Source organism: Centroberyx affinis, unplaced genomic scaffold (assembly GCF_046629955.1).
Source record: "Centroberyx affinis isolate AG114_WGS23_722 - 3 ecotype Tasmania unplaced genomic scaffold, CSIRO-AGI_Caff_v1 ptg003552l_1, whole genome shotgun sequence".
NCBI lineage: Eukaryota > Metazoa > Chordata > Actinopteri > Beryciformes > Berycidae > Centroberyx > Centroberyx affinis.
The window spans coordinates 90,001-102,337 of record NW_027281487.1 but is presented as its reverse complement, the minus strand read 5'-3'; the positions used below and the strand labels follow the sequence as shown (position 1 = coordinate 102,337).

The window sequence follows — 12,337 nt, the reverse complement described above, 5'->3', positions numbered from 1 at the left end:
ATTTATTTAGCCATAGTCCGGTCCTTATTTAGAAACATTTCTGTATTTGAATGTGTGTAGCCTATATGTTGTATAGAAATGTATGAGTATCATTTTGTTCACTCACAAAACAAGCCTTTAAATGGGATTTATATCTTGTCATCTGCTTCGAACGTTTCCACGGCAACGAGTGAAACAGACTTCAGGCCTGTCTATCAGCGGCTCATATAGCCTTGCAGTCTCACAGCCTCACAGACTTGACGTGATGAACACGTTGAACCCATCACGGTACATACGACTAAAGTCCACGAGGGCTCAGTCCACAAGTCCGGAAGGTGGACATTTGGATTCAGCAACTGAGGAACGACCTGCGACCCCTGAGTGATTTCACCCGTTAAAACCACTTCAGACAGGGAGGGGAGACACAGATGAAGGGTAGGAGACAGGCGACAGAAGGATTTTAAAGCCTTGAGACAGTTTAGATGAGGTGACAAGAATATTTTAAGCATATTTTAAGGCGACATACCATTTTAAAACAGTTGCCTCAAGCTCCCAACTTGCGAATCAGTGGCAAAAAAAAAAGCCAACAACCAAAACAGAAAGAAACCCACAAGTAAGATCTCCACAATTCAGTAGCCAAATGTATGAAAAGAAACACTCAAAGTCCATGTACATTTCCTTATCTCTTGAGTTGTTAAGATTTGTTTTTTTAAAGATCTACAGTGCATGCTAACAGGTTAGCACGCTAGCTAGCTTGGTGTAATCTGGAAAGCGTTAGCATAATGCAGTAGTGGTAGCGTGTTAAATACTGCATTTAATACGACTACTAATCTTCTTGTCATGCCAAAAGAAGTGGATCAAAGAACTTCTTTGCAAAAAAGTGACTGAATTCCTTTGACATTAAAGGCCCAAACTTATGATTTTCTCTTCATTTATGAGAGGAAATCTTGAATGTGCCATGTCGACTCCTGCATATAAATTTCTTTTTTTTTTGAGGTAAGATGATGTTATATTCCAATTTGCATCATCCTCAGTATGGTGTCAAGCTGTTGTTCTTGCTGCACCACAGAGCGCTTTTATTTTGAAAGCAGAGGGGAAATGTGTCTGTAACATATTCACGAATATGCCGAAGTAGCTGTAGCTTTGGTATTTTTTCACCTGGTGCACCAACCAATCATTTTGAAAACTATATACTCCATATCCTACATGGACTGTCTTTCATTTTATGATTTTTTTAGTCCGTAGACCAGAAAATAACAAATTTAAACTTTATTTCTCATTATTTCAAGAACACTATATGAGGATGAACACGCATGCATCAGCCGTTAAGAATCCATCGGACGCTATGCAATTTGTCAAATAAGTAAAGTCAAGTTAATTCATCACAGGCGTGTCTCAAAGGGCTTTACAGAGAACGGACGGGACTTTACTGACCGGCTTGGAGGAGGCGGTGCATGCGCAGGAAGCTGAGGGTGACTCTCATGATGGCGGCCTTGTCCAGGTGGGCGGAGACTCGGTGTGGGAGGGGCAGGGTGTGGGCGAGCTCGTAAAACACCTCCGTCTCCTGACTCCGCCTACATCTGGCCGCATCGCGGGAACGCACCTTCCTCTGCTCCGAGCTGGTCCTGGAGGAGGATGAGGAGGAGGAGGAGGAGGAGGAGGAAGATGGAGGGAGAGGGAAAATGGACGGACGAAAGTGGAAAGAAGAGGAGAGTGGCATCCGAGGAAATGAAAAGGAGTATGAGAAAGGAAATGGGGGGCAAGAGAGGAGGGGAAAGGGAGTGGAGAGGGGAAGAGGAAGAGTGGGAGAGGGGAAAGAGGAGGAGAGGAAGTGGGGAGGAAAAGAGAGGAGGAAGAGAAGCAGAGATAAAGATAAATGAGGAGTCAAAGATATAAACAAAACTCCTTAATCCAAAAGTAGGAACGACTTCAACGGTTTCTTGTTGTTGATGAGCTTCTTTCCAAAATAACGTAAAAAGTGACATCTCTCTTACAAAATAATAACACAAAAATAAAATCATACTACCATTTCTCACTTCTCAGTCATATTTAGAAATATTATAGAGGCATTCAGTCATTTATGACCTTTATCGACATCTATTGGTGACTTTTAGGAATTGCAACAACATTGATAGAACTTGTCTCCTCCGACACAAGTCTCTGACACAGTCTTCCCATCCCACCAAATCCCCTTTGAATTTTCAATTACGGTGGCTGCTAATTGACACAAACAATAAAGTCACATTTTCACAACAGAAATGAGCTGAGATCCAATAGAAACGACCAGTGGAAAGGTAATATATCACCATGCTAAATACTGGAATAATAACACTGCTTTGTCATTTGATTTTTTGGCTCGAGAACGAGGCTTTTTAGCTTGGAGCAGTTAAAAATATGAGTAGGAGGAGGAAGGAGATTGGTCTTGAAATGCCAATAAGCAGCAGAGAGTTTTAGCTCCAAAACAGAGTGAGGGCCAGAGAGCCAGAAGTCTCAGCAGCTGGTAAAATAATTGTTGAGTCATTGGTACTGATCAACAACCCATCAACCCCCACAGATATATGATGATATGGTCATTTTGTGTTTAGCTACCAACAGTAAAAATCGTACTTATTGCCACCTTAAAAGGTTTCATCTATTGAGAACCTTAAAATCTTTCATTCTGGAGGAGCAGATGCCCTGGGAGCCTCTCGTGGCCCCCCGGGGAGCCTCTCGTGGCCCCCCGGGGAGCCTCTCGTGGCCCCCCGGGGAGCCTCTCGTGGCCCCCCGGGGTTTCCAGACTCCACTTCAGGAACCACAGAAGACTTCTATCAGTCGTCACCAATCATCTTCATCTCTGGTGTTTGTACAAACTGGGAGAGATTAAGAGACCTCTGTCTCTATATATGGGTGAGCTCTGGTTCCATAAACATTCCTGGCTATTTATGTCAAGAAGAACCGAGAAATGTCCGAAACTGAAAAGTACAGAATGTTTGGGAAAGTGTTCAGATCCTCCTTCCCTTGCTCTCTTTCTCTCCTTCCCTCCCTCCCTCTCTCCATCTCTCCCTCCTTCCCTCCCTCCATCTCTCCTCCCTCCCTCCTTCCCTCCCTCCCTCCGGCCGGTATCAGAACAGCATGTGCCGACAAGACGAGGTTAGGTCAGACTAGAGCAGGTTTTCCTCCCTCTCACTCACTCTCTCTCTCACTCTCTCTTTCTCTCTCTTTCTCTTTCTCTCTCAAACACACACACACACACACACACACACACCTACACATGTAGTTTTCACAGAGGGTGAAGTAAAGCTGTAAAGTAAGTACACTTGATTTATAATATGTGTAAGGCACAGCACAATGATAAAACAGAAATACAGATGAAAGAAGTAGACATAAAAAGACTAAATATTTAAATTAAAGGACATCATAACAATACAGACCAACAAATACAGCACAAGTCAATTAAAATAAGAATTATGATTAAGGCAGGTACTTATAAAGGCATTCTTAAAACTGTACAAACAGACAGACACACATTAAAGAATAAAGTGTTTACAATAAAATAGGTTTTTAAAAGCTTCTTAAAACTGTCAACTGGCTGCAGACACACCAAGATAAACACACCAACACACCAGACAGCACTGTCATTATGCTGCTTCTGAAAAGCTTCACACACACAACTAGCTTCTGTCCCTAGAAACGAAACACAAGACACAGAGCAGAGGGAGAAAGGACAGGACAGAAAAACAACAGGAACCCATAATGATACGATACGATAAGATATAGAACTGTACATTACAATACACTTTGTGTCGGGTCTTGGTCGCTCTGAAGGGTCTTATTATGTTAATGACCAGCTCTCTGTTCATGATCCTGCTTATCACATGCCTACTTACCAAAAACATTAATTATCTGACACAAAACATTTATTTAAAAATGCAGGTCTATAGCTAGTATCCATGGCTACACTAGCAGAACTATAACCATGGAAATGTAAACAAATCTGGTGAGATTGCTGTTCAGCCGCTACGCAGCAATCAACGGTTTCATGCTCTCTGAATAAATTAAAAGTAACACTGGAAATATCTTCCAGGTTAGCTGAGTGTTTGTCTGCAGTAATCAAGGAGTAAAGTCTTTATACCACAAGGTGCTGATGGTTTATCTGATTAGAAATCAACAAAATCAACCTGCTTCATGACTGTGGAGTGATATGATTGGATAACACAGCTCAGACTATGCTCATTGCCCAATCAGAATTGAATATTCAACAAATCCGTGTAACAGGAGACGATAAAATACGATGCGATGGTTTATTGGTCCATTGGTATAAAAATTAACTTTGCAGAGTCAACACAAAAACAAAGACACTACACTAAGTATATTTGTCACTCTTCTGATCTGTCAGGACTGACATGTTGCTCTGTGGAGAAAACAAACACCTGCTGCTGCCACATGAGTGAACTCTACACTTCATGATACTCAGACAGAACACACTGTACAAAACACTGACACACAACACAGTAACACACCCTGCCTTGTCTTCAAACACAACAGTCAGAATTAAGAGCTGAGCCACCTGTAATGCCTCCACCTTTCATCTCTCACTGCACATGTGAAGCAGACTTACTACTGTTTGTATAAAAAAAAAAAAACACACACACCAGCTTATTTTGTTGTTCTGCTCCACTGCTGGAGAGTAACTCATGCTGCTGCTGGGCTTAGCTCCCACCACAAAGAAGAGAAGTTCCCACAAGAGAACATACTGTATTTCACCATGATTATAGAGATATTTGGCTGTGCTTCATAACAATAACAACACACTAGTATTATGGCTTTTATACAATGGTTACCAATGTGTGTGTGCTGACTAGAAAGTATACAAAAGTAAGAAATAAAAAAACAGTCAACTGAAAATATCCATTATAAAACTTTTGGTTTTAATACAGCAGAGTCAGAGGGTATTAACTGTCAACTGCTGCTTGCACAAGATTTGCACAAAGCATTTTTTTTACATTTTTCAATACTATAATTCTTACGAATATTTGCTATTACAGGTAGCCTATCATAAGGGTTTGGTGTTGCACTGTTTGAGTTGATGAAGTACTGCGGGTACTGGAGGAATTATCACACACTATCACAACGCTCCATTTTTAAGATGGCTTTAAATGTCAAATGTGCCATTCACTTTTATTATCTTTCAGTTTCGTTTGGTGTACTTTGGCACTCGCTCTCACAGTCGGTGTCGGACACTGAAGAACTGAGTGTCTTGAACTGTGCCATACAAATGAAGTGTATACTTATACGCATGTAACAAGTATGACGTAAAGAGGCACTGGATCCAGGCTAGTACTGACATAAATGTTTATCAAAATGTTTATATAACCCCAAGTTAAAGGTGCTGCGTGTTGCATTTTTAAACATCAAAATATCAAGAAAACGCAATTCATCATGAAATAACGTGATTAAAATGCAGAGTAGAGGCCGATAGAAGCTGACAATTTTCTTGCCGATGGTCTTGTTTATTTACGGTAATTATACTAATGTCTCAATTAACATGGTAATGATTTACTGATGATAAAATGTTTAACAGATTTAACGTCGGACCAGGCAGGGAGGTGAGAAGATGCTTTCAAAGACTCCTTCACAATATGGGAGGTGATTACAGTAACTAGATGTGTTTGAGACTGGAGAGACTGGTGGACTCTGCGACAGCAAACAAAGGCAGGAAGACACACACACACACACACACACACACACACACACACACACACACACACACACACACCTACAGCACACGGTATGCTTTACTTTGAGGATATCCTCTCTTTTTGAGAAATCATTAACTCAAGGGAGTATATCTTTATGTGCGTGTGTGTGTGTGTGTGTGTGTGTGTGTGTGTGTGTCAATGACCTTCTTATCCCAGCCAAGACACTTCTACCTGGAACAACACTTAACATTCAGTCAGCATGTCAGAGAGTACAGAGCGAGTCTCACACAGACCCACGTCTCCCTCTGATCTCACTCTGTTTAGAAGTTCACATGCAGCTCTTACAGTAAAGAGCTTTGGGTTTGTTTCTCACTGCTGCCGGGAAATGAATCATGAATCATTTACAGACCGAAAGAGTTTCCTTCCAAAACAACAAATCCACCAAGTGAGATCTACTGCTCCAAAACACTAACACAAACTTGAAGTGGTGGTGTTTCTGCACTGCTCTTCCCACAGATCACCCTGTCAATCAAACAGTGTGGGGGGCGGAGCTTGGATTTTCTGTTGCTGCAGTTTGAGTTTCTCTCTTCTTTGTCTGTTCAGCCATGGTGGCTATCGCTGCTCATGCTAACTACCCAGTTCTTCTTCTTCTTCTTCTTCTGTTTATTACGAAGAAAACCGGAAAAAGTTGAGCGCATCACTTCCTGTGCGGCAGAGGATTTTTCCCAGGAAAACAGCAAATATAAAAGCTTTCATGAACTGGATACAGATTCAATTGATCAATTGGTGATAGAGGGAGGCGATACGGAAATGTATTTATATGAAAATAGAGAGATAGATAGATAGATAGATAGATAGATAGATAGATAGATAGAAAACTTTATTGATCCCAGAAGGGAAATTGAGTCGTCATAGCAGCCAAGACACACAGATGACAAAATACATTAAAACACAACAGATAAGAACACAAGAGGCTATGATGGCTAAAAAGCAAGTGACTAAATGAATAAATAAAGATATAAATACTTGACAAAAATAATAAAAGTTAGTCCACAGACAGTTTAATGTCACCAGGCCTGGCAAAGGCAGATGAATGAAATGTCACGGATTATTACTTAAATTATGTCACTTTAACTTTTACAGTGGCATTAAGTAACTTAAGTCCTTGGTTGACAAAATTGACACTTTTAATCACTTAGATTGTCTGTATTTTAGAAATATTTAATGATGAACTTCAGATTATGTTTTTTTTTCTTGCCAAAATAGATATATAGCATTTTGGAAACGAGCTCTTCACATGTTTCTCTTTGAAATGAGCTGACGTTGTTGTGAATGGAGCTGAGGACTGATGCTAACCAGACATCACTTCCAGTTGGAGCTGCTGTGGGTCTTTCTCCTCCCACTGATTCCCAGAAAAAAAAAAGAAAAGAAAAAAAAAACAACAACCCACAAAGCATCATGGGAAACGGGCCAAAATGTGAGCAGAGATTATGCAAGGCTCTTCACCTCCGAGGGCCGAGCCTCACACACTCGTCCAGGAGGTCTGCGTCACTTCTGCTAGACTAAACAAACAGACACACACACACTTAAACACACACACACACACAAGTGAATGAGGAGTTCTGCTACACCTCCTCATATCTCATCTGTGTGTGTGTGTGTGTGTGTGTGTTTATCTGTAAATGTCAAGGAAACCAAGGACTCCTTGCTCCAAAGCTCAGCAGCCTCACTCTCAGCCCTGCAGTGAAGCCCCATAACACACCAGAGGATATGATCTTACTATATGACATAACCTCAGAGCGTAACCGTCGGTAACGGCTGCATGTCAGCTGTCATGATGTTAATGTGGTGTGGTAATGTGATGCAGAGAGAGAGATATCTGCTCACACCATGTCTGTCGCTCTGTGGCCTTCCACTGAACCGTCTGCATGGAGGTGGAACAGGTGCTAATATATTATTATTTTTTATTATATTTATTGATCCTTACCTATTCTCTTTCTTTCTTAATGTCATTTTATGAGTTATGTTATATTTATCCTTACCTATTTTATCTTTCTTTCTTTCTTTCTTTCTTTCTTTCTTTCTTTCTTTCTTTCTTTCTTTCTTTCTTTTTAATGTCATTTTATTTATGAGTTGAGTAGTGATTTTTATCCTTACCTGTTTTATCTTTCTTTCTTTCTCTTTCTTTCTTTCTTTCTTTCTTTCTTTCTCTTTCTTTCTTTCTTTCTGTCTGTCTTGTAATGTCATTTTATGAGTTGACTGTTGTGATTTTTATCTTTACTTGTCTATTTTATCTTTCTTTCTTTTATGTCATTAATTAAATAAATAAATGCAATTTTACCTGACCAATGATGTGTTTTTTGTGTTTTACATGAAGCCCATTGAATTTGCCTTGTGTTTGTGCTGTATAAATAAAGTTTGCCTCAGTTTGAGGATGCAACACAGACCTGCAGTGTGTAATCTGTCTGCATCGCCACACACACACACACACACACAGAGAGAGACACACACACACAGAGACACACAGAGACACACACACACACACACACACACACACACACACACACACACACACACACACACACACACACACACACAGCACACAGTAGCAGACTGAGACTCTGCTGTAGTCACAACTCATAGAAGAACGGCCTGTGTGTTCTTCATATGTAGTAACAACATATCAACTTAGTATAATCTGTAAGTTGCTGTGCTGTGTGTCACAAAGTAGCAAGTTGCCTCAGTGGTGGTTTTGCAAAACCAGGGTAGAGATAGTGGGTCGTGATACTAAAACGTTGGCTTCAGTACTGAAACCAGTCCAGGTCGTGGTTTCAATTCGAAAAATATGCCATATGGCGAAAAAACAACAAAAACAACAAAAAAGCTGACACCAAAAACCTAAAATGACCTGAAATAACACTCCCATTTAGTTAAAATGCAATAATTAGATAAGATTTTTTTTTGCAATTCAACAGCAATTGATAGTTATTTTGAATAAGGGGAACAAAAACCACAAAAAGTTTAGGACATATTTTGCTGGTGCACAACTTCCCTTGCTGAAAATACAGAGTAGGCCTACCTGTTCTGGAAAAACACTCTGCACAACGCTCAGGTGCTTCATAGGCTTGTTATAAGGCGTGGACGTGTCAGCATAATGTCTTTCAGTCTGCCATATGATCTTTTGACACACAGGCAGGTGTAAACAAAGCCACATATAAACTGCAGGGGGACCCAGCAGTGCATTACAAATATAAAAAGCTCCAGTGACTTCTGATGTTCACATTCATCACACGCCAATAAGTTTTGACACATGCATTCACCTTTCCACGTGTCACGTTGCCTATATCTTTAAGCTCACAGGCTCATTTCACTAAATAATGTGTGTGACTTTTACTGTATATCATTGCTTTGTTTGATTTTATGATGTCTTGATACATTGTTGCTTGTTTTTAACTCTTGTAAGGTGTCCTTGAGTGCTTTGAAAGGCGCCCATAAATAAAATGCATTATTATAATTATTATCATTATTTACAATACAACACACTGTACTATAATGTCCAGTATGCAGTGATGCAGCGGTAAGTAGCTAAAAAGGTGGGTAAGGTATGAACTCCAATGGGTGATCACCACAAGGCAAAAAAACACAAATATAAACAAAAACTACATTCAGAATAGTATTAAATTGGTTTATTTTCTCGAGAAGACTCACATTCATCTGTCTAATACAACTAGGGCTGAAAGATTTTGAAAAAAATATCTACTGTAATTGTGATTATTTTGACTGATATTGCAATTGCGATATGATTTGCGATATTAGAACGAATGATCATTTTTACATCATTATTCTCATTTTCATTGAAAAACGTATTAAAATGATTATGGCGTGATTTTTGCGGGGATCTGTACCAAACAAAGATGTTTTCTTAAGTCTGTAGAATATGATGTGTAGGCCAGGACATCTCTGCAGCACCACAATATTTAATTTAAAATGGTATTTTGACACATTTCACCTTTAACAAATATTGCGCCTCCTGCGATTTGAAAATTGCAGTAGGCCATATTGTGATTTCGATAAAATTTCGATTACTTGTTCAGCCCTATACAACACTATAAATTCATACGTTAAAATCTTACTCTAACGTTAAAAGGTGGGAAAACTCCACTCCACAAATCAAAAACGTGGTTTAACTGAGTTTAGGTGGAGTGTTTGCTCCACTATGTGCCTATAAATACTCTCCCATAGTCACATCCAGTATATATCACATATCTGACTCATAATGAGCCAATGTGACTTTCGCTGTCACATTACATAAATACAGTATATCCCCTCGACTTCCCCACACACACACACACACACACACACACACACACACACACACAGCAGTAAAGGCTCATCTATATTGGTGCTGTGTATTTTCCATAGGCTGCGGTCTATTAGTCTATTTACGGCGGCAGTTTGACAGATTACGATGCGGACGGCCTTTTCGAGCGTGATCACGTTACATCTGGAGGGATGTGTTGTAGCTGAACACACACACGTACGCAGACCGCAATGCAAGATATGACCATCATTACACACACACACACACACACACACACACACACAGTCTCGCATGCCCAGACACATGCTGGCAGGCACACACACACACACACAGTCACAGACACAAACTTGCAAACAAACCCACATACACACCCACACACAGTAAGCAGCCCTTCTCAATTATGCCTCACTGTGTGGTATCTGTGTAGGATAACAAACACACTTCAAACGCCTGCTGAGTAAAGACACATTCATTCAGTAAGTAGGAGTCTAAACTACCAACTGGGATTAAATGGCTCCGTCTGCCTTCTCAAATTGTAGCTTTGTCATACTGAGCTTTAAAAGTCTTCACCTCCCATATAGACCTCATTCCCACAGCACACTCTGGGCCATACCTGTCAACGTTGGGCTTTGAAAATAAGGGAGATTTTCCAGGGACCTCCACCCGACCATAATTTTTACATTATGAAAGGGGTTTCATCTCTCGGTTCCAGAGATCTAATGACCAGGTGCCTTTACTGCTTTGGGTTAACTAGTTCAACAAATGGATGTTTCCCAACATACTTCTGGTCAGGAATGGGAAAATAGTCTCCCGAGTTAAATAGTCTATGGATCTAACCGAAAACAACTTGATTGGGCCAGTTAGGATTCTGTATAACTGTAAAAATAAAAAAAAGGGGAAATATGGGAGATTTACGGGGAAAATTACCAAACGGGAGCACAGCGGGAGAGGGGGTGAAAATACGGTAGAGTTTCCCACCCCAGAGTCTGATGCAAATTCAAAATGGCAGGCTGCAACCTTTATCATTTGCATTTTTCTCTGGGCAGCAGGTTGGCGTAGTGAAGAGAGAGGCTGCACTTTTAGATTAGATTAGATTAGATTAGCCTTTATTGTCTCCCTTAGGAGAAATTTGTCTTGGGCATTCGAGAGAACACAGGTGATGTAGCAGCACACAGCCTCTCCATATACTACACACAATATATCCATATACATGTACAATCAAACTACAGTTAACATTCAGTACACACACAGATCCATATACACCAGAACATACACACCAAAATATTGCACAGATGCCCTACATGAAGATATTTCATGTTTTCCCCCAATAAAAACCAATTCATCCAGAGGACTCAGGTTAAAGTTAAAAGTTAATCTGATGTTAAACATCAAGTGTCCTCCCTGCTGAAGGGTCCTTGAGCAAGACACCTCTGACCTCCCTGTGGAGGTGAAAAGAGAATTTCAATATCAATAGAGAATCACATTATTATTATTCCCAAGGATATAAAGGCTTTCAGATATCTAACTTCAGCCACATGTAGAGACTTATTTGAGCTTCTTTCTATGAATAACTAGTTTTTGTCCAAAGCCGCATGCAGAGTCCATGTGTTATCTCCAGTATAATCTGCCTCCTCCATCACCGACTCCTGGAGCGCAGCCGGGGAATTTCATCTCTGGAGGCTCCAAAGCACTGGAAGCGATAACCGATTCAGGTCATTTGACGCCTTTAATTGATGCTTTTATAGCAGCACTGCAGGCAGCAAATCTGAAGCGTCAGCAGCACTGGTACCTGCATCTCACCACTGCTGTGGGTTAGTATAACGTTACTATATCATGTTTTCCTCATGAAATATGTTGCACAGCCTGTCTGCACAGCCTCTACAGTCTGCTCCTGACACTGGACACCAGTGAGCCGACCAGCTACCTTGTTTAGTGTTCATATTTGCGTCCATACATCTCAACAGTTGTAGGGGAATTCCCTGCAAAATTCCCTGCTTAGTTTGCAGTCATTATTAGGGTTGGGCGATATGTTAAAATTTTCCAACCGGCCACCGTCAGCCCATCAACCAGTGACTGCCAATATATTCGCACACACCATCTTCAGTGAACAATCATGGAAGAGCTTGTTGCCAAAAAGAATACAAAATCCCCTATTTGGGATTATTTTGGTTTTAAACCAGATGAAACTGGCAAGCCGAAGGACCTAAATGAAGTAATTTGCCGTCTTTGCAAACGAGTAGTGCCGGCAAAAGATTGAACAGCTGTCCGACACTATTTGAAAAAGAGTCCGATGGCGTCAGATGAAGGAGCCTCCCTCCGCTTGAAGCCTCCAAAATGAACAAACAAGTGGGGATAACAT

At 40.6% G+C, this 12,337-nt stretch overlaps 1 protein-coding gene across 1 annotated transcript in view; it reads right to left on the bottom strand.

Moving 5' to 3' along the window:
* hif1al (hypoxia inducible factor 1 subunit alpha, like) overlaps positions 1–12,337 on the bottom strand; it is a 36,832-nt gene that overhangs the window by 18,598 nt on the left and 5,897 nt on the right. The window contains exon 2 of the mRNA XM_071540031.1: positions 1,414–1,604. Coding sequence (XP_071396132.1) covers positions 1,414–1,604 — 191 coding nt within the window. The remainder of the gene's footprint in view (positions 1–1,413; positions 1,605–12,337) is intronic.